Below are 26,528 nucleotides of genomic sequence, written 5' to 3'. Positions count from 1 at the left end.
CAACTACTCACGAGTTCAAAGAGAGTGCGCTTGTTGTTCACACTTTTCAAAAGATGTAAAAAAAGTTTTGCATTTTTTTGAAGATTTTTGCTTCAAGTATCGTCATCAAAAATAGAAGAAATTTTGCAAATAGAATAAATGAGAGTTCCAAATAAATGGACACAGGCTCGAATTTGATGAATTGAGTGGTGGCCTACCAATGGCATGGCTCCACGGATCTTTGAAAAATTTGGAAAATGGTATATATATGGGAAGGGTACATTGAACACAATAACCGTTATACTCCCTGACAACTTTGAATGCCCCAGTTCCGAGTCTTTGGTCTGCAGATGCATCGAATCGGAGGTTCTTTGATAGCAGATGCGCCTCATGCTTCGGATCGGCGATTCTTTGACAACAGGTATGCCCCAAGTGGATTGTACCTGACCAGATGCAGTTACTTTGTCTTTTGATCCTTAACTTTTGCATAGATCGCCCTTTCGGGTTTTCAATCTATCAGGATAATCATCATCATTTTTTTTTTTTGTCTCTAATTTTTGCCTGGACCGCCCTTTCAGGTTTTCAGTCCACCGAGACGCTCATTTTGCCTAAGCCGCCTTTTCAGGTTCGCGACTTATCGAGCTTTTATTTTTGACAAAGTATTTCTTGACTGCACCGGCATTCATAGGACGTGTGAGTTTGTCACCATCCATAGTTGAAAAAGTCATTGCTCACAAGTCTTCATACTTAGGCGTCCACTTGCCCCTGGAGTCTGATTGGAAAGTAGTACAAAATTGGGCACAAAGTTTCTTTCTTGAATTCACGGGGACGAGCCTTCTTGTTAGAAGCTTGTTTTAAACCTCTTTTGATATATTTGTACAAAGGTCGTCATGCATTTAAATTCAATTAGGTTTGGACTTTAGCAGAACTCCTATTGACGGGACTTCGACCTTCACGGAAAGCACGACCTCCATGTTGCATATTGGGGAAGGAGGGGGGGTTGCCCCTGTTGAAACACTACTAGAAAAATCAATTTTAGAGAGGGTAGAAATCCGTCACTAAACTGCCATAATTCCCTCACAAGCTAATTTAGGGACGGATTTAGTGACGACCGGTAATCCCTTAAGAATATTGGCCTTGCTAAATATTAGTGAGGGATTTTGGTTTCCGTCCCTAATTGACACGGATACAATCCCTCACTAATTATTTAAATCCGTCACTAAATATGAACCAGAAATATCCTAAAAATTGGACAAATCCGTCAGTAATTAGTGAGGGATTCTTGTTCCCTCTCTAATAGTGAGGGACTATTCCATCATTTTTTACCATTATTTCCGTCACTAATTAATGACGGATTGGTTTTCCCTTTCAAATTTTGAAGGCACAAATTGTGAGGAAATTGAATTCCCTCACTAATTCAAAGAGAAATTTACATCAAAATATAAATGTTCCATTTCAAACCATATTTCATTAATTAATTATATTAATATTGTATATGCATTTACTATATTAAACCATATTGAACTTGTTGGACATTATAAATATACAACAAAAAACACTTGATAAATTGTCTTCATACCCAACACATACATTCATCACCATAAAAGTCATAAGGAAAATCTCAATAAGTTTACAACCATTGTTCAACTCTCAAAATACATAGAGTCACAAGGAAACTCTCAAAAATCAGTTTCATAATAAACGCTTAAACATTTTTAACGATACTAGAAGTAGCACATTAACTAAGTTTGCAACCAAGCTATCAAAATAACCATATATTATACATATTATATATCTATATATCAAGTAGATGGAGGTGGAGGTGGATGTAGATGACCTTGAGAAACCATTTCCATCAATTTAGTCATTTGCTCCCTAAGAAAACGTGAATCTTCCTGCGATGCACGAATCAACTCCTCATGAGCCTTCAATACATGAATAATTCGAAGTAAGTATATGAAATATTTTGATAACTATTCTCCCCTGGTCTTAAACACAGTACTTTGTCACCTGATAACTATATGAAATGTTTGCCTAAAACCTTATCTAAAAACAATGTTGTTGATTTTTACCCGGTATGCTGTCCTAAAAACTTATGATGTGTTCACTGCTTGCCTATATCAGTTTTCTAGAAGCATCAAACAAACTAACATTCTAATATATCTTCCTGTCAAGACAATTCATTATTTTTCTCAATCTGCTTCTTAAATATGGACATAGTTTCATATGTAGTTCTTTATGTCAAAAAAATAATCAAGTGGAGTTAGGATTGGTATGGAAGAAAAAAAAAAGAAAATTGAAATGGTAGTGCTCTGTCTAAGTCATAGGTACATTTATATTATTTCTTAATATGTGCTTAGCAATTAGCACTAGTGCATAACCTCCATAAAAATAGCATTAGTGAACAATTATTTCAGTGCAGAACTATTAAAACAATTAAAAATAGTATCAGTTCTTAACAATTAGCATCAGTGCAGAACCTCCATATCATAGTTCAACTACTTTAAAAATAGACTAAATATTCATCAAGTTCAATAAGGTCATGAAGTAATAACTTACAGCAATATCCTCCATATCATGTAAAATTTGAATGATAAATAACAGGTCTGAAACTGCTGCTATTCAAACACCTCAATGTCCTAAAAACAGCACAAAAACACACACAACACACACAGTCCAACACACAGTCCACTAGGCTTAAAAAAGAGTCATGGAAAACAGGCCCCAAATGCTGTCAGCACCTCCCTGCACAGAGAAAACACTCACACCAGCAGCAGAAAAAACACAGCAGCCTCGTTTCATCGAAAGATGATTAAGAGGGGTCAATTCATTTTCTCAATAAGGTAAAAAGCATTTATTCAAGTGTAATACATGCAATTTTCCTACTTCATAATAGCCCTATAAGTTGGGCAAATAAAATGCATAAGAAACACGTTTCCTCCAGATCAGCTTAATCAATATATACAAATTCAACAGTCATCAAAGAGGCAGAAATCTTACAGCAGTCGTAGTTGATGTAGCCAAATTTTCTTTTTAGTATGGTACTCATCATCACTATAAGCAATGCGATAATCAAGATCATAATTTTTTATGTGCAATTATTCATTATCAGACACTTACCAACTTTGGAACTATAAAGGGAGGACTGAAGCAGGACTTTATGAGCACGATACCTGACCATGGGTCATTAATACATGTCATTAATATACATCACACGGTGCCCTACACAAATTTCTAACTTCATCATCAGAAAACAGCTTTTCCCTTTTTTTCATAAGTTGGTAGAGATTGTATTCCTGCATATCCAAAATTGACCTAAAACAGTTAGTATTAGACTTCAAAACAGCCACCAGTATGCCATAAAATCCAGTCGCTCACCATGTACTCAAAAACAAGGTACAGAATGTCACTTTCTCGAATAACTTCCTTCAGCTTCACGACATTTGAGTGATTCATTTTTCGTAATGACTGTCATAAGGGAAATTAGAGAATAAATATATGCAGAAGCATGAAGTACATTAAATTTTGCAAAGGCACAATATAAATTTTCAGATGAATTTACTACGCTATGGAGACATACATACCTTGAATGCCGGAACAGAGTATTTCCCAGAAAGTAAACCATGCACCAATTTTGTCCTGTCAACAAATGGATGCTTATTTACATTATAACGAAGAAAAATGATCTATGCCTTGAAGAACATCATCTTCACTAACAAATGTTTTCTTCACTAATAAATTGGTATTGTAGTCATCATATATGCCATATATATATATATATATATATATATATATATATATATATATATATATATATATATATATGCAAACAGAAAATCAGGTACAACACCATAACAAAAAATTTGACGATTTCTTCAAATTAAATTGTCTAGATCAGGCAGAGAAAAATCAGGTAAGTCATAAAACAGATCAGGTAAGTCATAAAATAGAAAAACAGAAAATCAGGTAAGTCATAAAAGCTTAACCAAGTACAAATTTGACGATTTCTTCAAATTAAATTGCCTAGATCATGTACAGCACCCTGCTCTAAATTGTATCAACACCATATCACATAACAACAAATTTCGAACCCAAAATCCAAGTGCCACTTCAAGTAAGGTCATGATGAAAATAACAATAAATATATAAATTAAAACAACATCAGAAATACAAGTATCACCAACATCAACTTCACTAAAGAGAAAAACTATAAAAAAACTATTAAAAATAAAATAAATAATAAATAAATTCTGAGATTGAGAGAGATGTTACCGTCAGTCTGAGATTCACTGAAGATTTGACAAAGGATTTTGGGAGAAGGAAGAAGATTCGATTTTGGGAGTGAGATTCAATGAAGATCTGTGCTGTGAGAGCATGAGCACCGTAAATTTGGGTTCAAATTCAGCTTCAGATTTTAGGAGAAATTCAGCTTCAAATTAAGAAGAATCTACAAATTAAACACATAAATTAGTAAAGAATGGGAAGAAATTTCAATTAACAAAGAAGAAATCTGAAACTGACCGATTCCAACTGAGAAGAGCTTGCGATTCCAACTGAGAAGGAAAGAAGGGTTCCAACTGAGAAGATGAGAGAGGTTGAGAGAGCGATTCAGGGACTAAGAAGGAAAGAGTTGTTCAGTGAGAAGCTTGCGATTCCGAGAGAGTGAATGAGAAGCTTGCGATTGAGAGAGTGATTGTGAAGGACCGATATGTTTTAAAGATGAGAAGCTTGCGATTGAGAGAGTGATTGAGAGTTTGGGGAAAATTTTGGGTTAATTTTATTTTAGGGTTTGGGTTCATCTTGAATTTTTAGGAGTGAGAAGTTTTGAAGATGAATATTTGGGTTTGTGAGTATAAAATTTGGGGGATAATTTTTTTTTTTTTTTAATGGAAAATTTTGGGGATAATTATTTTGAGGTTTGTGAGCCAAAAAAAAGAGGGGGAATATTTTGGTATGAGAGGAGGGAAACCAAAACGTGAAAATAAATGAGGGGGAAGTAATTCAGTTTTGGCTAATGAATTTAGTGATGTTTTTAGTGAGGGATACATTAGATAGAGATATGCAATTGATATTAGTGAGGATTTTAGTGAGGGATACATTAGATAGGGATAAAATCCATGTCAAATTCCGTCACAAACATTCAGCTAAAGAATTTAGTGAGGGATTTAGTCACGGAAGTTTAGTGAGGGACTTTTTGTGACGGATATCTAGACAATTCCGTTGCTAATGTTTGGCAGCTCAACTTTCGTGGAAATTACGGAAATCCGTCCCTAAATCCGTCACTATTAGTGAGGGATTGTTTTCCCTCCCTAAAATTCGTCCCTAAATCGTGTTTTTCTAGTAGTGAAATGTGTACGATATCTGAGCATAGCGAATGGTAACACCCCGAGCCAATCTTTGTAATTGAATGTCATCTTCTAGATAATCTCCTTGATATTTTGTTTGCAGCTTCGATGGCTAAGATGCCCCAGTATGTGAGAGATCTCGTCGGGAGTCTCTTCATTATCCTTCTTCAGCTTCGGACACAGGGAACTCACAGTTGGAAGAGAGTACATGATTAATGTGTTCAACGGGTTTATTAATGCATGATTTGATTATTAATTTTGACAAGTATAAGTCATGATTATGCAGATATTTGAGAACGATTTTATTTTTTGGTTTTTTGTATTACCATTTTTTCCAGAAAAAGCACAAAATAAAAACAAAGTCGGGATCAAAACGACTTTTTTTATTAATGATGACAATGCAAGAAGCAAAATGCCCTACACAAGTTCACTTTCGTCTCGGGCGGAACGAAAGGATTTTTTTTGAAAAGCAGTAAACAATAAACACATCATTTGAACAAATCGAGTAGCGGAAGAAAACATCAACATCGACTCAATTGCAGCTAAACCCTCTTTGTGTTACAACATTAGACACCATGATCTAGTGGTAGATTGGCTAGCACATTTGGAGTTAAGACTTAGAAAGTCAGGCGGTTGGTCCGGATCAAATTCTGGACTTCTTTCTTCAGTGCATTACAATGTTCAATATCATGGCCAGGTGCCCCATGATGGAAGGTACAGAAAAGGTCAGGTCTATACCATGTTGGTAATCTTGCTGGTACCGGAGGAGGCGCCTTGGTCTGGACTAGATTCCTTTCGAGCAACTGTGGAAACAAAACCGCATACTTTATAGGAATCGGGTCATACTGCGGCGTTTTTTTTTTTAGCCTGGCGATGTGGATCGACTTGCTGACCTTTCACCATATTCACTCCCTGGTCTTTCTCCTTTGAACTGCCAGCGGGGACACTTTCATTGATCAATCGTCCTTCTCGGACTCCTTCTTCTAGTCGTACACCCGTAGCAACCATCTCAGCAAAGCTCCTGGGAGTACTTCCGACCATATTCACGTAATAGAACTGACTGAGAGTTTTTAAAAAAGCTTGGTCATCTCCTTCTCTTCTATGCGCGGGCTGACTTGGGCAGCAGTATCCCTCCACCGCTGGGCATACTCTTTGAACGTTTCTTTGTTTCCCTGAGTCATAGCTTGTAGATCACTTCGATCTGGGGCCATATCCACATTGTAACTGTATTGCTCCACAAAAGCATCACACAAATCTTGAAAAGTTTGGATATTTGTTTTATCTAGATTCATGTACCATTTTGAGGCAGGACTAGCCAAACTTTCATGGAAGAAATAGATAAGGACTGAATCATCCTTGGAATAGGCAGACATTCTTCTCACATACATTGTTAGATGTTCCTCAGGACAGGATTTTCCCTTATACTTCTCGAAGTCCGGTACCTTGAACTTGTGGGGTATTTGAACATTTGGCACCAAACAAAGATCATAAGCAGTCTTCCCAAATACTTTCTTCCTGTGGAGGGCTCTCACATCTCGCTGAATTTCATCATATTTTTGCTGCAAGTCATTCACTCTATCATAGGCTTCCATATCCCCTGAATGGTAGATGGGCTCTTCTTCTTGTGGAATGGTATGCATCACAGGTGCTGGATAGGTCATAGTGACTGGAGGAGCTCTCATAGGAGGTGGAGGAACATGAGCTACATATTGATGGGTAGGCATATGAGCTTCACAAGCAATGGGACGGAGTATTTCGCCAGCAGTAAGAGGCGGGAACCAGGGCACGGAACGTTGTGGAGCAGAGTACTCTGGAGTATCGGCACAAAACATCCATTCAGGGCCAATAGAAACAGTTTCGGCTTGAGTCCTGATAGGAGGAGCAGGAGGACGTGCTTGAGCAACCGTCAGTGTCTTCATCAATTCAGTCATTTCGTCCATCTTGGTCTGCATGGCTGCAATTTCCTCCCGGAGCAATTGATTTTCTTGCTCGAGAAAATCCATCTTCTCTTTATGATTGCTCGAGTGTTGTACATGCGAGTTGATTTCAGACGAGGACGCCATGACACTTTTGAGGTGGGTTGACCTTTTATGGAAGAGAAAAATTTGTGAGACTCAGAATTGAGACTATGAAATGCAGAATGATGCATGATGCTTTATGCAAAAATAGACACAATTTTTTTTGAAGGACCTGTCAAAGTAATTGTAAACATCATAAGGAACATTGTTTCATTTGATAATTGAAGATATTACGAACAGTTTCCTTTTTAAAAGTAAAAGCAAAGTTAAGGAAAAAGTCCCTCACAAAGCTAAAGTCTAGTTAAGACTTTTGAAAATGTATTTCTTGGTGTTCCTCTTTACAAGGTCTATACCTCTGATGTTTACAAGACGACTTATCTAAGTCCTTCGATATTTTGATGCGAAAAAGTTTTTATGAGGATATGCATGTATGCATGAATATGCTAAAGAACATGATGAGGTTCAGGATATACAATGTTGGAGCTTAGGGATAACAACGCCATTTGGTAAGGACTAATGTTTCCATTTGCACATGTAACAAGGGTTCTATCAAGGTTCCCAAAGTTTTCAACCACGTCCGAATATTTGTTAGGCGACGAGAGTACTCTCGTTCCAACAATATTCATCGGTTAGTCTCGTTTGGGTGTAGTATCGCGTGACGACCAATACGAGAGTACTCTCGACTAGCCACCGCACTACGTCCTAAAAGGCCAAGATGGGTTAAAGGTGACTAAAGGTTCTCAACTTCAACGGTCGCTTGAAAATAACATGCCAAACATGAGTACTCACGTCGACAAAAGTATACTTTCAAGATCCCTCCATTGAGTGGGTTATCACATGTACCAATACCGAAGAGTACTCTTGGCATGGAAACTATGATTATACCCGGTCCTATCTTAATTTCCCTCAAGCTCGGGTATAGAGCTTATCTCACCACTCACGTTTAAGAAAGGAGAAAGAAGAAGGAAAAACAAATATACACTTAATTTCCATCTTTTTTGATTTTCTTTTTTTATTTTTAAGCAAGTTTAAAGCACAAAATTTTAAACAAAGCCAAGTTAGGCTTCACCCTCTTAGGGGGTCCCCAGTGAAGTCGCCATTTCTGTCGCGTCATTTTTCGGAGATCAAGGCTATTTGATTAGCTTTTGACTCACTTTTTATTTCACGACTGTGAAAAAATTTATTTAAATTGGGGGGTCCGGGGGTTGGTTATATTTAGGGAAGGTATTAGCACCCTAAATATTCGTAGTACTCTACGAGAACCTTTTGGTTTTATTTAACGTTTTGTGCTATAAACTTGCTTGCTTTTTTTTATAAAAAAAAAAAAAAATGAAACTTTGAAATGATTGAAAAAAAAAAAAAAGAAGACCTAATTATCTACATTTTATTGATTTGGAAGGACGAGTGTCCTCTGCCTACGTACCCGTGAGGGATCAAAACCTCGTAGTTCGGGGTAGAAATTTGACGTTTGATTGGTTGAGTGTTTTTTATTAGTTTTTGAAAAAAGGTTTAAAAGAATGAAAGAAAGCCAACGTGGCAAAAGAGTATTTGTTTGTGTTTTTTAATATTAAAGAAAATGGACTCAAAATAAGTTAAATTGATTGATATTTGATTAAGAAAATAAAATAAAAAAGACGGTCACTTGATTTAGGATCAAGGTTTATTATAAAAAATATTTTTGTGATTTTGATACTATTTGCATGTTTTTGTTGTTTTTGAATAATAACTAAACTAAAATTAACACTAACGGAGCAGGAAAATAAAGCGTAGGTATTTTGTGGTGACGTTGGATCACCACAAAAACCTTTAACCTAAACTAGAAAGAAAATAAAAGGCATACACACACACTCACGCACACGTGCACCTAAAGCTATTACATAAAAACCTATTATACATTCTAGGGTCTGCAATAAAAATAAAAAAATAAAAAAATAAATTACATTAAAGCCTATTTTTACATTCTATAAAATTGTGTGTGCTAAAAATAAATGACAAAAAAAAAAAAACAAACAAAAAAACGAATAAAATATAGAATAGTAAACCTATAAAATTCCCTCGAACAATTTGCCGTAGACTGCTTAATTACCTGGGGACGATGGACACTTTAAATCAAAAGAATGAGTGATGCAACCTGAAAACAATTCTTTGCAATTGCAATGGAAAGCCGAACAGGAGTGGAGCAACAATGAATATGAATATATATTGATAATATATGGAATACGGCACCGAACAGCTCCTCAATACAACTGAAATTAATTAATTAGTTACATGTAGCACTAATATTAATAACAATGGCAATTGGAATTTTCGGAACATGATATGGAGCATGAATGGAATTTAAAAGCAAAGTTATGAATCTAATTCAATATGAATGGTAAATCGATGAAAATAAAACAAAGGTAATGAATAATAAATCGGTAAAAAGATGTATGGAAATAGATGAATACAACAATGGAAAATAGTAGTGATTAGAATCAAAATAACCCAACATAGCGATGAAGCATATGTATATGGATCAAGGGCTGACGTTTTCCGTGCAGCATGAATCAAAAGAAAAAATAAAAATCGAACGAAAACTCAAATTCTAGGGTTGCGGTGGCTAAAGATTGTGGTGGCTAGGGTTTTGGTTTGCAGGTTTTTGGAGTATGCGTGCGTGTGAAAATTGTGTTGTTCGGTAAAATTGTATGTGTCGGGTGAAAATTGTGTGTGTTTTTGTGTATGTGCAGGTTGGCTTTTATAGAATTAGGATTGATGTAGAAATGGAAATAACTTAGTGAAGAAGAGAACGTGTTCCTGGATTTGGCAACAAAGTGTCTTGCTCCTAAAGTTGTGGCATAGAGAAGAGAAAAATATTTTTGGACATGGACATTTTAATTTTGGACTCATTGAACTTTGACACTATTATTTTTTGAACATTTTGGACAATTAGTAAAAACTAAAATAAAAGTGATTAAAGTAAAAAAAAAATGTCTAATTAAAAATAAAAACTAGAAATTAAAATAAAAAGAGAATTAATAAAAGAAATTTTTTTTGGACCCTTGCGGGCATTTCAGACTTATTGGACTTTGCTGTTTTTTTTTTTTTTATGCCTTGGACAACTAAATTAAAAACAAGTGATTAAAATAAAATATGAAACACTACTAATTAAAAAAAAAAGATAAAAATAAAAATTGAAAAATTAAAATTGTAAAATCAAATAAAAGATGGAAATAATAAAAAAAACTAATAATAAAAATAAAGTGAGAAGAGGGCCCGAATCAGAACAAAAAAGAGGTATTTTAAAATATCTTTCTGCCGATTTTTTCACTAAAAAGTCAAAGACTAATCGGGATCGAACGGTGTATGAATGTAGGACCTTAGGTCAAAAATTGGGGTATGACACACTAAAACAATTGTTTCAAAACCAATAATCAAGTTATATTGTTTTGGTGCTATTCTTAGTCTTTAAAACAAGTGTGCAGGCTATATTTTATTTTTTATTTTTTATCGTGCGTCTGTTTATTCACCATTTTATATCTCTTTATGCATAAAAGTAAATTCAAGTATAAAAGATTATATTGTTTGCAAATATTATTATAATGTTAATTCTGAATCTACTATTTCCACAGATTTTGTTCAAGTAAACTTTTGTCACAATATAAGCTGTCATCATAAATTATAATTCCATCAATTAACTCTTATCCTAGGTTTTCCTTAATCTACAACCAATATGATATTGGAATGATTTTGATTTCGGAAGTTTTGATTGATTGAAAACCACAAAAGTTTGATAAAGAGCTAATCTCTTTAGTGTCAAATTTTAGTAGGTTAGTTCATCCAGAGCAAAATTTTAAAATTATGTGTAACAATGCAGGAATTTTTTTATTATAGAAAATCTTCTTTTAAAAGATTCACAAATTGAACCAACTAAATTTTTTGGAAAGATCACAATGTGTGATAAAGTTTCTTCCATTTTGCATACTATGTGCAGGATGTTCCTTCATCATATGATCCTAAACCCCTTAAGACTCAATTGCCTTCAACAATATTGCAATCAATAAAACCTTCAATTTTTGATCCCATAAAATTTGGTCTCACCCTTCAACTTGAGCAGCTGCAACCTAATTCCTGAAGTCTTCAAATCCCTTTGGATCTTCCTCTAAATGACTTGAACTTTTATCACAACTTAAAGAGTCTTCAACCTAAAAACCCTAGAATCCATTTTTAAGTTGAAAACAACCTAAAATTCTTTTCCTTGAATCTTGTGCAATTGAAACTCTCAATCCACAAATCTTGAAGACTCACTATTACAAAGAAATTATATCCAAGTCCCTTACAAATTTTCACTCACATCAAAAGATCAAAAAGTTTTCAATGAAACTTTGTTATGATTGAAGTTTCTGAGAGAAAATGAATGTTGAATCTCAATGAATAAAAGAATTAGGCATTGTGTAGTGCAGATATCACTGCATTTTAAAATCGTATTCGAGGTGTTTTGGAGCTACATCGGATTGTGTAGTGTGTCAAAAGAGGTATACAAATTGAAAGATAAGTGAAGGTGATTGCAAGTCAGCAATTTTTAGACAGAGAATAAAATCCAACTTCAATGATTGTATATCAATTTATTTTTCATTATGCATTCGAGTTTACATACCGACAGCTTGAAGAATAATCTTCAAATTACAACAAAATCACATTAATGATACATCAAGAGGGATAAAAAAAAACTTGAGATAACGATACTGAGTGCTGTCAAATAGAGGCTATAGCAGCACTACAGTGCCATAGCGTAGAAGAATCAGGTCTAATCGGGATTGTTCCGCGATACACTATTTACTACAAAGTGTTGTTAAATAGTGGCTAGTGGCTATAGCAGCGCTATAGCACTGTAGCATTGCGGAATTTTTGAACGAATCGCTATTTTCTGCAATCTGCAATTGACAACATTGACGATACTGGATACAACACTAGGACGTATAAATGGAGCAGTCCAAGACTATCACTATAGTAGAGAGAAGTCTTCATGTCCTAAAAAACAGACAATTGATCCTAAAGGATGAAAAAGTGATGTAAAATGTGGTGCTACTACACAATGAAATTTATTTTTGTAAGATGTATCCTCAAGACAATGAGTGGCCTCTGAGAAAACGCCAGGGTCCTGTTCCTGTTCCCATCCTGCATATGCATTTGACATGTTTTAAAACAACATTGTATAATATAATTACAAGAACTTTGAAGCAAAGCTATACTATAAAACATTTTATGCATGTTTTGTAAAGAAACGTTTCTTTGTTCAATTTTCATACGGACGATGTGATTAAGATATTCTTGGTTTTAATGTAATTAATAAGCTATAAGTTATGCAACTTATCCATGTATCCATGATAATCTATCATACAAGAACTACACTGTGCTACCATGTTAAAAACTAGAGTCGTCGATTAAGGCCATGTTAGGTTAAAAAACTTGATGACGCACTTATAGCATAAGCGCTCATCATATACGTGGTTATGTATCAATTATGAGCTATATGTTGTTTTCATATACTATCATGGAAAGTTTAGGGAAGTAAGCTGAAAACAGCTTATTGCATGTTATAAGCTGTTTCCATAAACTTTTTCAAGCAGTCTCTAAGTATGTTAAATAGTTACTTGCTTTCAACATAAGTAAAGTTTACCTCCATACACCAGCAAACATGCGAAGACTCATATAGATGGTTAGTGCAATCCAGATACCAATAAAACCCTTACTCTTGTAGAGAAAGAATAAAGAAGTAACACTTGCTAATGAGACCAAGACCTGAAAAAACAGAATACCAAATCACTAAATAAATGTTGACAGAGATAACAAAATATAAAAATCGGTAAATTAAATTTAAAAAAGAAAGAATGCAAACTTACCAAGGAGTATGCAGAATAAGCGAAATCAGATGCACCATAGTTCACACCATCAAAGACAAAGGCTAATGAATTGATTGGTTGTGTTGCAGCAACAAACTGGCGAGTTAACATGTAATTAGATGAAAACTCGCGCAAAAAAATTATATGTGACTAACTTTTACATGTAATAGAAAATATAACGAACTAATCTATTGCGTTGTGCTAGGAAAATATACCGGGAGGCCTAGTCTGATTAGGTGAATAACAGCAACATTTTTGGAAAATACTCCGGCTCCAAAGTATAATCCACCTCCAACTACTAGAGAGAGTCCAACTCCTAAAACAAAACTCATTTGCAGTGTCCTTGTTGCCGCAGTAGTCACTTTATTATAGTCTTTCTCAGCAAAGGAACATGCTAGAATTGCCTGTGATAAAGGCAAACTTAATCAGTAATATTAACGCTTAAATTAATATATATCTTGCATCTCGGTAACAAGAGAAAAATGTTTATGTACCTGTATTGCAACAGCTAAACCATCAGCGAGAAGAGATGAGGTCATCCAAACCTGGAGGCATGTTTGGAATGCCGCCATTGGAATTGGACCTAACCTTGCTGCTAATGAGGCTGATAAGGTCACACAGAATGTCACTGCTATAACTCTGGCCAACAATAGACCACCTATTGAAATTGAAACAAATTCGAACGTGTAAGTAAATTTAAGCATTATTAATAAGTGATCAATGCATGTTTGATACTATATTAATTTTTTTTCTGTCTCGAGAGATAAATGTTCGAATCGGATTGACTGCACTCAGTTAGCCACATCTAGACCGTCTGATTAAACTCGGACAGTTCAAGTTTCATGCTCGGTATTTTATATTTAAATAAAAAACCAAAATATGAATTGAAAATATAGACTCCAATTCCAACATACCATTTTTAAGAAACCGGAAAATCTGCAAATCCTTCATGCTTGGAGGTAGGAGATCTACTTTTTTCATTAGTATAAACAAGAGTAAAGTTGCCATAATGTACCTAAAAGCATCATCATTTTGTAAGTTGAAATCTTGAGAATAAAAATGTTTGAACATTATTATTATTATTATTATTATTATTATTATTATTATTATTATTATTGTTATTATTATTATTATTATTATTATTATTATTATTATTAGGGTCTTGTTATCTTGTGCCCTTAGGGCACAAGTTAAAGTTAAAGAATTCAAAATTAGAAACTTTACATAGAAAACAACAAAATTTTGACTTTTAAAAGTTGAATAAAGTTGAATGCACAACTTTTAAGACAATTGTTTCTATTTTAAATTTCTTATCATATGCCCTTGGGGCACATGTTATCATTTTCCTTATTATTATTATTATTATTATTATGATAAAACAAAGCAAGACTTACTGAGAGAGCACATGTGAAATGGCTGCACCTCTGATGCCTAATTTGAAGTAAAATATGAGTAGTGGATCCATAGCGACGTTCAATGCATACCCGGAAACTAAATAAAACCATAGCAAAAGAATGAACCAAGTTAGGGAAAAGCACTAACAAATTTCAAACCAAATCTTCTCTCATTAACTTTTTATTTTGTGTTCTGTATGTTTTTTCTTATGTTATGTTACTTAAAAATTTGAAATGCCTCGTAGAATTTTGCTTGATCCCTTAGGGATGGCTCAATAAATCTTTAGGTGAAGAATGTCCACCATTTATAAGTATATTTTCAGGTTATATCTTATCCGAGGTGTGATTCTTAACAATGCCGATTCTAATTTATGCGTTTGTATGTTCTCAGAGTCTCTAATTTGGACTCAATTTCATGACAGATAGATCATTTAAACCTACCGATGACATATAAAGGAGTTGTTGTGTCTTTGAACCCTCTAAAGATTCCTTGCATGGCCAAGGAGAGAAGCACTGCAGGAGCACCTAAGGCTCTCAATCTTAAGTACTTAACAGCTGGGACTAGCATAGGAGAATCCTACAAAAAAAGATAATATCTCAACTTAACAAAAGCTTATATCAAATGTAGTTTAGATAATGAAGTAATAAGATATTGAACATAGTACTTTTGATAATAAAGATACATACATATTTTAAACCCATTGCACCTAATAGAGGTTTAGCTGCAAATATAAGGGTTGCAGCTTGAATAAGGCCAAGGACTGTGCCGAAAAGTAATGCGGTAGATGCTGAAGCAATGTGCCTTTTCTTCCTTATAGGTTTTGACTCACTCTTGTTACCACTATTAGTAACAATGGAAGACTTGCTTACATTTGAATTTGCATCTGATAAGGAAATTTAGAATGTTAGAAAAACCAAACATGCATGAAATGCACTCATTTCCCTCTCATATCCTATGCAGCATCGACACTTCAGATTGAAGGCGTGTTCGGCATCCAATACCAAAATGACATCGACTCACGTGGTTACATTACATTCAATTATACCATTTTCTAACATTAGTATCAGTGTCTGCGTCAATGCTTCATAACTCATATCATCAAACATGGAAAAAAAAAGATAGAGAGAAAGTACCATCTCCATTTTTCGTCTCATTTTTCAAGGTACCATCCTGTTTGATTGCACCGGCTTCTATGTCTTGAAGCAAATGATCATCAGGCATGACTTCATTCGATTTGGCCTTAATGCCTTCATTGAACTGCTTTTCTGCTGCTTTGCTATTGATTCTATCCATAGTATCTTCTTCAGCTACAAAAGAAGTTGTAATACTGACCAAAGGGAAAATGGTAATCCTTGAAGCTTGGTTGAATACAGCAATGGAAACTCCTGCCGCCGCAAGTTCGACCGGCCCTAAACACATGAAAAAAACAAAGTTTAGCTTCAAACAAGCTACAAACATTAAAATGAACCTTGTTACAACTTCAATTAAGACTAGTACAATATCATATTCTATTAAAGGGCAACCCTACACATAAAGTTCCAGCGTACGCAGGGTCCGGGAAGAGGTCCCACCATTTGGTGTATTGTCGCAGCCTTACCCTGTTTTTAACACAAGAGGCTGAGGCTATTTCCAAGATTTGAACCCGTGACCTTTTAGTCACATGACAACAATCTTACCAGTTGTGCCAAGGTTACCCTTCACAATATCAAAATCTAGTGACGAGAAAGAAAAAAAACGTACCTAAGTGACCTATGAATGCTGTGTCTATAAGAGAAGCAATTGGATCAGCAGCAACAGCAAGTGCAGATGGGAATGCAATCCCAAGTATCTCCTTAGCTAGGGAATCCATCTTGAATACAAGGCTACATTCACATTAATAGAACCTACTATTAGTATTTTGTAAAAGACTTTAAGAACCTTTTTAGTCCCTGCAAGATATTAGTGATTTTTGATTTTGTACCTAAAAATTATTTGTTGATTTTAGTCCCTAAAATAGAAAACTTTTTATGTTTTTGGTCCTTGTTCTTTCGTTTTAGTCCCCGTAATATTAGGTTTATGCTGTTAGTCTCAACAAGATAAAATAGATGTCATATTTTAGAGACTGAAGTTAATTAATATAGTTCAGATATTGCAAGGACAAACTCAACATAAATCTAATATTACACGGACTATAATCGGAGGTTTAAAAGAAAATATTCCTATTTGAGAGTTTCTTTTTCCACCTTCAGAGTCATATCGAAAGTATATTTCCGAATGAAAAATAAAAAATAGTTATATTACACTCCAAAATATACTATTGGACTAAAACACCTTTTTTATTATTTTTTTCATTCTTTATTATACTTTTAGATGTTTGTGTTCTTTTACTGGTTTTAGGTATTAAAACCAATAAAAGAACTCATAGGACTAAAACCATAATATATGTGTATTATAGGGACTAAAATGTTATTTAACTTTGGTAAAATTACATGAATGCCCTTAAGCTTTAGAGAATCTGATGAGATTAAAACATGCCATGACATGCAATCAGTCTAACAATATAACATATGATATCTTTTGCAATATAATATAAAATCATGTCATATAATTCTAATCATGCTGACCCTGCTCCTCCAAGAAAGAAGGGTGAATAAGTTGATTACACAAATCGAGGATACCTTGCATCTTTGAAGAAAACTGATAGAGGCATTGTCCACTTGTTCTTGACTGCATTATTTGAGATACCATTATCTTCCATGATATCCTAAATCTTTTGATAACAACTCAATCAAGAAGAGGATGTTGCAAAAGAAAGTCCCTTAAGAATGAGCCTAACCTGAACAACCTACCAAGTATATGTTAGTTCCATATTTTGTACCATCAAAATAAATAAGACAAAATAAGTGCTTATCATATACATATGCTTATATATAAGCCATTTCTATATAAGAAAAAAAAAGATAGAGTAAAATCTTATAATTTTCATGTAAACTAGTAGCTATTTTCATAAGCTATTACTGAGAACTTATAAAAAAAAATAAAGTAATTTCTAACTACTAGACTACTTGACAAAAAAAAAAAAAACTAGAGTTGCATAAATGTTGATTTGATCATGTTTATGATTGAACCTTCTTTTCATGTATTTGTAGGAAACTTCTTTATAAAGTAACAATGCCTAACTATTTTTTAACAAAATAAGAAAACCCCTATAAGATGGAAAATGATAAAAAGTAGCTAGACAAAACTTAGAAGATCGTGACAAATAGTAATTCCTAATTCAAGAGCCTTCCCCAGATCCATACACCCCCTTGACAGTAACATAATATAAAGATAGCTTCTTTCTCATCTTATGAGTTTCTCGTGCGTCCTATGTAGTTCGGATTATATAATTCAAACGGCATAAACAACCCATAAAAACCTTCAAAAACATTTGAAACACTTCAGATTTTAAAATCCGAATATGACGTGCGAGAAACTCATAGGGAGAAAAAAGTAATGACCTAATATAAACTCTATATTTTTTATGATAACAAAAAGTTTAAATGAGTTGTAGTTCGCATTAAGAAAAAGCCAAATGTTCGGCTTACAAACATACTTACATATTAGTCCTTACATCCCATTTGTAGTTTTAACATGCATTAAAAAAACAATATATTTAATGTGTCTATTTTATATATTGATGTATTTGAAACATTTTTTTTTATATGTATATAATTATCATTTATTTCTTATATTGTGAGACATTTGGTTTTATTTTTTTGGCCTACCTCTTTTTTTTTGGTGGTGGTCGAGGTTCAAACCCCAGACCTTGCATATTGTATGCATTGTTCATACCAATTGAGCTAAGCTCACGAGGACCTTTTTGACCTACCTCTCAAATAACAATTTTAGGATTCGAACTGATATTCTTTTTCTGGGAGATAGTCATATTACAAACTCTCTCAATATATAGGTTTTAAATTTCAACTTATTGAGAGAAGTGTGTTATAAACATAATTCTCTCCTTCAAAAAAAAAAAAAAACATAATTCTCAAAATAAAGATATTGACTATTGTTAAAGGAAGATATGTACATCAAGAGAAGATTTTGTGGACATGATTAAAAGCTCATAAAACAAAAAGTTTTCCTTTTTACTAATGATAAAGTGAAGAAGATGCTTATACTTTATAATTTAATTAAGGGTCTTGTTAACTAGTGCCTCCGGGGCACTAGTTAAGGAAACAAAAAAGGTAATATTTGTATTGAAAAGATCATTCTTTACACTTTTTAAACTTTGACTACACAAGTTCCAAGGTATTTATACTATATTTGGTTTCCTTAACCAGTGTCCTGGGGGCATTAGTTAACATTTTCCTTTAATTAATTAATTTATTGGTATGCACTACCAAGTGTGCAATTTTGTAAAAAAAAAAGTGTGCAATAATTTACGCATACATCAAATTATACTTCATTATTATGTTATTTTTGTTAAATTAGTTATCAAAATATTTAAAACAAATTTATATGGTGAAATGTCATTAAAAACATAAATTAAACTTTTTATACCAATAGTACATGCATATACATTTTTAACTTTTAAGTAAATTATTCAAAATTAAATGATAGATACATGAATGTGAGAATAGTGATTGTATTTTAAACCACTACGGAATGAGGAAAGTAAAAGAAAAGAACTAAAGTGGAACATGTTTTGGCCTTTCTGGGAACAAATTGAAAAGCCGTAATAAGTTAGAAAAACAGAACATCTTTTCCAATTTAAGTATAAAACAAATCAATGTTTAATGTAATTGTTTAATTATTATTTTGTTTTTGAAAAAAAATTGTCGTATAATTATTGACAGGCCTCTTAACGTAATCCGTACAAGGTGAATATGGTCACGGTGGATCACACTAAAAAAGCACACAATAAAATATTCTACCAAAATCCTACAGAAGCTATGAAGCACGGACACTCCTCGAATAAGGCGTGTCCCCGTGTCAGACACGTGTCGTGTCCGACACCGACACATAGAATTACACTGAATTATGTGATTTTCTAAAAAATTTAACTGTATCGACGTATCGGTGTCCGTGTCGTGTCCGTATCCGTGCTTCATAGTACACAAGTAAACTTGCAATTTTTTGAGCAAATAAATAAAACACTTGTCACTAATAAAAGTTAACAAGAAGTAAAGTACGTGGCAGGAAAATTTACGAGTATTGTTATAATAAACACTTGTCACTAATAAAGTACGTGGCAGAAATAAAGTTAACAAGAAACACTTGTACACAAAATTTATTATTCATATATATATATATATAAAATTGTTACAAAATGACTCATTATGGGTATTAAATGGAAGCTGAGTGGCATGCAAGTTGCATGCAGTAAGCATAAGAGATAAGGCTAATTTTTTCACTAAGTGTTGATTTCATTATTAAGTGTGTGTTGATGTAAAATAGCTTATATTAGTTTATATAAAAAAAAGTACCTACACTATTATTCATTAAAGTTAGCAATAGTAAGTCTACATTATTCATTAAAATTAAGAAATTATTTTTTATAGATTTTCTTTTTGGTGGGATTCAAAGAATAATTTCTCCATTTAATTCTAAGCATGTAATTAATCATGGATGATGAGGATGAAACAAAAATACACATCTTTGTCTTTGGTGGTGGCCAGGGTTTGAACCCCAGACCTTGCATATTTTATGCATTGTCCATTCCAACTGAGCTAAGCTCACGAGGACATACACATCTTTGTCTGAAATAAATAACTCACCGCTCACCATTTTGACAGATATTAATAGTGTTAATTTCATAGTGTGTTTTTGTCAGGCTTTTGGTTTATGGGATCTTAATTTTTATGTTTAGTTTTATTTTTATTTTTGGTAGATTTGTGGGATAATGAAGAAAATAAATAATGTGATGAAGTTGGATTTCGCCATCTAATATATTTAAAAATAATAATAATAATCATGTGTTAAATAATTACATGCAAAGTAAATGCATGAAAGACCCTTAAAAAAAAAAAAAAAGTAAATGCATGAAAGACTTTCTCAAATGAAAAATGCAGGTATTTTCATTATTTATTTTCTAAGAAAAGAAATCTAAGTTGATTAAAAGGTAAAAGCTAATAGCATAAAGCAATGCCAATTGGAAATGCAAGTCATGCAAGCAAACAATACATGTAAAGCTGCGTGTTGGATCAATAATCAATAAATTCCATTACTATATGGATTTTTTCAATAATAACAAAAATTAAAGATTAAGAAAGATAAAATATGTTTCAAATTTTGTTAGTGTTAGAAATATCAAATTTAGCTAGAGATAAACTATCTTGAATTTATATTATTATATAAGCTTTCTAGTATGTTTATTGTTATGTTAGTCGTTGGTCCAACGGCCGACTTCCGAGTAACAATAAACACCAGATCAAATCTATATAATCTTAATAATGAAAAAAACATATCTAATGAAATGAATTGGCATACCTGAGTTCTCCTAAGGTTTGATCTTGACTTGTAGGAAGAGAGTGAAGAATGCAAGGCAGTCACCAACCTTTCCCCTACTCTTAGATTTTTCTCCCTCAAAAAGGCTACACACTCTTCTTCTTGCTTAGCAAATGTATCCCACACCACACCCCTTTTATAAGTACCCTTTGCATGCCCCACTAAACCTCTATCTCGATCTTCCCAAGTATTTGAATTAAATATATATTGTAATCAATATTAATATTATTAATATAATGACACAATAGTGCGCAAAAAAGGTGTAGGAGCTAGAGAGGGAAAAGCATTTTTGTTTGTCACATTGTTTTGAGGGTGTAATTTAAAGAAAGGGAAAAGACACAAAATAACAAATGGTCTAGTTATTTTAAGAAGCAAAAAGTAATATATTAAGAGGAAATATAACAAATATTCCATTCCAAATATATAATTAAGATTTAGTTAGAAAAAAAACCAGAAAAATCGAAAAAATTATTAGGTTTTTGAGAGACATTAATGATCATTATACAAAACTCTTTGAGAAAATTCGAACTTCATGTTTTAAAGTTAGGAAATTGTTAACTTGTGCCGGCATAAGTTAAGAAGCCAAATGTAGAAGTTTTTTTTTTTTTGAAATTGTGCATTCAATATCTTAAAAGTTTTAAAAGTTATATTATCAATATAAAATTTATTTTTTATTTCCATTTTAAGCTCTTTAACTTGTACCTTAAGAATACAAGTTAGCATGACTCTTAGGGTCCGTTTGGTGCATAGGATAGAGAGACATGATATGATCATATCCTATTTCAATCTTCTCTTTGGTGCAACAATGAGATATGATAAATTATTCATTTTACTTATCATATCCTATCACTCTTTTGTATTTTCTATCTTGAATTTAGGCTGTGTTTAAATTAACATATCCGATTTGACAGAATGAATCCTTATTTTACCTCATCCTTCTTGCTTCTCTCATATCCTCTCCATCCGAATCATTCATTCATTCCTATCATCTTTTTCTTCCTCTTTTTTCTAAATTCACCATTTTTATTATCAATTTCAATTTTTTTTATAGATCCCGTTTTCATCTTCTTCTTCTTCTTTTCATGGACTTCTATTTTATTTTTATTTTATCAATATTTATTCCTTTTTTTTTGTCTCGATTTCAAAACGTTCCAATTCTTTTCATGGATTTCTCTTCCTTTTTTTTTTCTTCTTAAATTCATGTTCTTTTTTAATAGATTTTGTCTTCCTATTTTTTTTTTCAATTTCTATTCCTTCTTCTTTTTGTCACGATTTCAAAACGTTCAAATTCTTTTCATGGATTTCTCTTCCATTTTTTCTTCTTCTTAAATTTATGTTCTTTTTTAATCGATTTGTCTTCCTATTTTTTTTTTCTTTTAAATCCATTTCTTTTGTATGGATTTGAACTTTCCTCTTATTTTTTTTAGGTTTATATTTAATTTCTTTTCTCTTTTCAGATTCCGTTTTTTATGATCATCCATGGATTTCAATTTTTCTCCCTCTATTTTGTGATGTTGTTGTAATATGTATAAGTAGTACAAAAATCTATTAGAAAATGTTATTGATTATAAGAGTAATTTTGTAATTTAATATGATAAAATATTGTTATCATGATACTTATCATGTGAGCATCAAACACATGATAGGATAAGTGTTATCATGTCCATATCATATCTTGTCTTTATCCAATTTCATATCAGATATCTATCATATACGCACCAAACGAACCCTAAAGTTATAAGGATAAACACTTTCATACTACATTGAAAATTCATGACACAGCTAGGTTAGAACTTACAAGAAAAAAAAATGAACCTATAACATAAGCAAATCCTTGTTTTAGATTTTTTTTATAGATTAGAGACATCCCCCTTAACAAATTATTTGTACTTAAATAAAAAAGGGTTAATTATGTTTCTAGTCCCTATAAAATAGCGACCTTGTAAGTTTAGTCCCTACTTAATTTTAATAGCATTTTTAGTCCCTAATTTTGTTTTCCTGCACTGAGTATTAGTCCCTACTCAATTCAAATTTGTTTAATTTATGCTTAAACTCTTAAATTTTTGAACAATTTTTTGCAGACATGTTTAGAACATTACTAAAAGTTCGTCCGCAAAAAATTATCGTAAAATTTGATTTCTACATCCAGATTTTATTACTTTTTATCTTTAACTTTTGTCGTTTTAAAAAATTCATATTTAATTCATTTCATGTCAGAAAATTCTAAATTTTAGTAAACGAACCTTTCATAGTGTTCTAATCTTGTCTCAAAAAAATCGTTCAAAAATTTAAGAGTTTAAGGATAATTAATCAAACTTTGTTTTAGCAGGGACTAAAATTATAAGTAATTTTTTTTATAAGGACTAAAAATGCTATTAAAATTAAGTAGGGACTAAACTTACAAGGTCGCTATTTTATAGGGACTAGAAACATAATTAACCCAATAAAAAACTACAAATTATTCAAATAGAAGTTAAATGGATTTTGGCCAAGCCCATAATAAATTTTTTTACCATAAAGTTTCAAATAATTCACCTCCGCCGCCGCATGATAAAGTATTTTATAAAAGTAATATACAGATTTTTTTGGGTACAATACAGATATTATTTTTATAAATACAAAATTTATATAATTTAGTACTCAAATTGCTCACACAAATATTTTTTTATTTTTTTACAAAATAACAAAACAAATGATCTGGTGTGCTAAACATTGACACGTATAAAAACATATAGCCCACAATATTTCAGATATAAATTAATTTGGTAATTATTTATTTGTCGTTTATAGAAATTGTCTTAGAAACAAAGATGATGTCCACTATCACATATTGATAAGTTAGCTATAAGTTCAAAATTAGTACTGGTATATATAATAATGTCTTACTTTATGCTACAAATTTTGGTGCTTCTCATTCGCCGGGGATCAAAGCGTGTGCTCTTGTGGGCTACGTGGGAATCCCATTAAGCTCCAATATCACACAATCTTGGGAATTAAAAATGTGTTTTAATCTTATGTGTTTTAATCTCTTGTGACCTAACATTTTGATCTTATGTGTTTTACATTTTTTTTAAGAGGGATCTTGTGTGTTTTACTTAGTGATTGTGTGTGGGGGATTGGTTCTTTTTCATTAATTTTGATGCAACATTATTTTTCTTTAAATTGAGAAATGGGGGATTTATTTTAAGAAGAGTTGGAGAAATTTTTATTAATCAAAGTGACACTAACAATCATTTTATAACTATTTTTGAGGAGATTCAAGTTTACTATTTGATGTTACAAGGCAAACCACTTTCGGCTGAATTAACACTTCAAGTGTAGTGCAACATTAATTAGCTAGTTATATTTTATTTTGAAGGAAAGCTAGCTAGTTGTATTTAACTGGTGTATAAAAATTAATATATACATGAGTCAAGCACAAGATAATTTCCTTCTTTTTCAATATTATTCATTTGTTTATTTTTAAATACTATATAATAAATAAAATGTTGCAAGATATTAATGGATATACTTTGTCACTATGAAGTTCTTTTACATCCACATTCAATCACAACTTTTTAATTTTCACATAGTATTTGATAGTTTTAAATAAAATCTGGTTACCGAATTCTTCGTTGTGTTGATGAGTGTCAGATCAATAGGTCCCTGGAGTATGAACTCAAGATATTTGAAATTATTTGCTTGGACGAAAGATTTTAACCATAGCTTGCAACAACAATCATCAACACAAGTTTGACTTTGTATTTTTGGTCTTTTGTAAGAGTATTGGTGGCCAAAATATTGTTTGCTATTGCAAGTAGTGTTGGTATGCTTTTTTGTACCGATCAAGTCATAAATAAGCCTAGGTTTGATCGTGAATTTGGTCATTTTGTTCGTGTTTTGGTAGACATGGATTTAAGAAAAGAACCAAAATACAGAGTCCTTGCTGAAAGGGAGGATATAGACTATGACAATTTGCTAGATTTTTTAAACTATTGTAATTACATCTGTCATGATTAAAGATATTGCAATAAAGCAAAATCAGGTAATGTACAAAATGAGAAAGAGAAGCAAAAATCTCCTAGAAGAAACTATATCTAGGGTAAAAAAGTAAAATTATGTTATGATCAAAGATAACAGGCAAAAAAAATGTTACAGAGAAGAGAAAACTAAGTGCGAGTCTTTTTTATCCATTCGATATCGCTCCATCGCATGTCAAAGTAAGTAGATCGCTTCCACAGTCGACCTCCCTGACATAAAACCAAATTGGTTATCCGTAACTTGATTCTCTTTTCTTAGTCTTTGTTCAATCACCCTTTCCCATAACTTCATTGTATGACCCATTAGTTTAACTCCCCTATAATTCGCGCAATTTTGTGTATCCCCCTTGTTCTTATAGATCAGAATTAAAGTCCTTCTTCTCCACTCGTCTGACATTTTCTTCGTCCTCATAATCTAGTTAAAAAGTTTGGTGAGCCACACAATTACTTTATCTCCAAGAATTTTCCACATTTCGATAGGCATGATGTCCGACCCAACTGCCTTGCCATTACTCATCCTTTTCAACGCTTCTTTTACCTCGTGCTCTTGAATCTGATGATAATAGTTATAGTTTCGGGCCTCCTCTCCAATTTCTAGCATGTTAGAGTCTTATAAGATCTCAAATCCTTCATTAATTAAGTTGTGAAAATACTTCTTCCATCTATCCCATATATCTCTTTCCTGAACCAAAACTCTACCCTCTTCATCTTTAATACACTTCACTTGGTCCAAGTCTCTTGTCTTTCTTTCTTGTCCATTAGCAAGCTTATATATAGATTTATCTCCCTCCTTGGTACCTAAAGATTGATATAATCCTTCAAAAGCATGAACTTTCACTTCGCTCACCGCCTTCTTAGCCTCTTTCATAGATATCTTATATTTATCTCAAGTTTCGACATTTTTACCCCTAGGTCCAAAACCTCAAGATTCTCCCAATGTCGCTTTAACTACTTTTTTAATCTCATGTGTCATCTTGTCCCACATATCATTACAGCTTCCTTATGGTCGCTTGAAACCTCCCTCTAAGATCTTGTGTTGGAAAATCCTTTGTTTTCACCCTTTAAATGCCACTACTTGCTTTACGGAGGCCCGTTATGGTTTCTTCTCTTCGCACTCCTCTTAAACCCGACATCCATCACTAATACTCTATGTTGGGTAGTTAAGCTTTCTCCAGGTATAACCTTATAGTCCAAACAAATGTTCATGTCTGATTTCCTAATAAGAAATAAATCTATTTGAGAACATGAGACCCCACTCTTGTATGTGTGAGATGCTCATCTCTTTTCCTAAAACACGTATTAGCTTTAGTAAGATCTAAAGCCGATATAAAATCTAAGATGGATCTACCCTCCGCATTTATCTCCCGGAGACCATACCCCCCATGCAAGCCCTCAAAACTTCTCAAAACACTCCCTACATGC

General features: G+C 32.8%; 2 protein-coding genes and 1 long non-coding RNA gene across 5 annotated transcripts; all 3 read right to left on the bottom strand.

Annotated features, from left to right (window-relative positions):
- Nucleotides 1-1,538: 1,538 nt before the first annotated feature.
- On the bottom strand, nucleotides 1,539-5,235 carry LOC146936580 (uncharacterized). Of its 2 annotated transcripts, none has more exons than XR_015030662.1 (6): nucleotides 4,501-5,235; nucleotides 4,252-4,426; nucleotides 3,564-3,618; nucleotides 3,358-3,447; nucleotides 2,539-3,275; nucleotides 1,539-1,904 (listed from the first exon to the last, which is right to left on the bottom strand). It is a non-coding gene; the product is annotated as an uncharacterized LOC146936580 (long non-coding RNA). The 2 variants fall into 2 exon arrangements; XR_015030663.1 differs by having other exon boundaries at nucleotides 1,539-1,874.
- A 1,159-nt stretch (nucleotides 5,236-6,394) lies between these two features.
- LOC146936579 (uncharacterized) lies at nucleotides 6,395-7,387 on the bottom strand. Its single transcript, XM_085749245.1, has one exon. It carries the CDS (start codon nucleotides 7,385-7,387, stop codon nucleotides 6,395-6,397), a length of 993 nt encoding a protein of 330 aa, XP_085605371.1.
- A 4,525-nt stretch (nucleotides 7,388-11,912) lies between these two features.
- LOC146936578 (protein DETOXIFICATION 43-like) lies at nucleotides 11,913-21,195 on the bottom strand. Of its 2 annotated transcripts, none has more exons than XM_085751322.1 (13): nucleotides 21,070-21,195; nucleotides 17,274-17,440; nucleotides 16,357-16,478; nucleotides 15,750-16,025; nucleotides 15,303-15,499; nucleotides 15,057-15,192; nucleotides 14,616-14,712; nucleotides 14,136-14,236; nucleotides 13,716-13,879; nucleotides 13,437-13,625; nucleotides 13,222-13,317; nucleotides 12,999-13,120; nucleotides 11,913-12,496 (listed from the first exon to the last, which is right to left on the bottom strand). In XM_085751322.1, the coding sequence occupies exons 2-13, from the start codon at nucleotides 17,351-17,353 to the stop codon at nucleotides 12,442-12,444; spliced, it is 1,635 nt and encodes a 544-aa protein (XP_085607448.1). In that variant the 5' UTR covers nucleotides 17,354-17,440; nucleotides 21,070-21,195; the 3' UTR covers nucleotides 11,913-12,441. The 2 variants fall into 2 exon arrangements, with proteins under 2 accessions (XP_085607448.1, XP_085607449.1); XM_085751323.1 differs by having other exon boundaries at nucleotides 17,274-17,431.
- Nucleotides 21,196-26,528: the final 5,333 nt, after the last annotated feature.

This window comes from Medicago sativa, chromosome 3, assembly GCF_051527215.1.
Source record: "Medicago sativa cultivar Bolivia chromosome 3, Bolivia_mono, whole genome shotgun sequence".
Classification (NCBI taxonomy): Eukaryota; Viridiplantae; Streptophyta; class Magnoliopsida; order Fabales; family Fabaceae; genus Medicago; species Medicago sativa.
The sequence above is the reverse complement of the archived record's forward strand: the minus strand, read 5'-3'. Positions and strand labels throughout refer to the sequence as shown.

What these genes read in the sequence shown, in the direction of transcription:
- LOC146936579 (XM_085749245.1), bottom strand. Translation starts at nt 7,387, where the DNA reads ATGGCGTCCTCGTCTGAAATCAACTCGCATGTACAACACTCGAGCAAT.
- LOC146936578 (XM_085751322.1), bottom strand. Translation starts at nt 17,353, where the DNA reads ATGGAAGATAATGGTATCTCAAATAATGCAGTCAAGAACAAGTGGACA. An exon ending in GTGCAATGGGTTTAAAATAT is followed by an intron (nt 15,193 to 15,302) that starts GTATGTATCTTT and finishes CTTTTTTTGTAG; the next exon opens with GATTCTCCTATGCTAGTCCC. An exon ending in CTTATTCTGCATACTCCTTG is followed by an intron (nt 13,121 to 13,221) that starts GTAAGTTTGCAT and finishes CTGTTTTTTCAG; the next exon opens with GTCTTGGTCTCATTAGCAAG.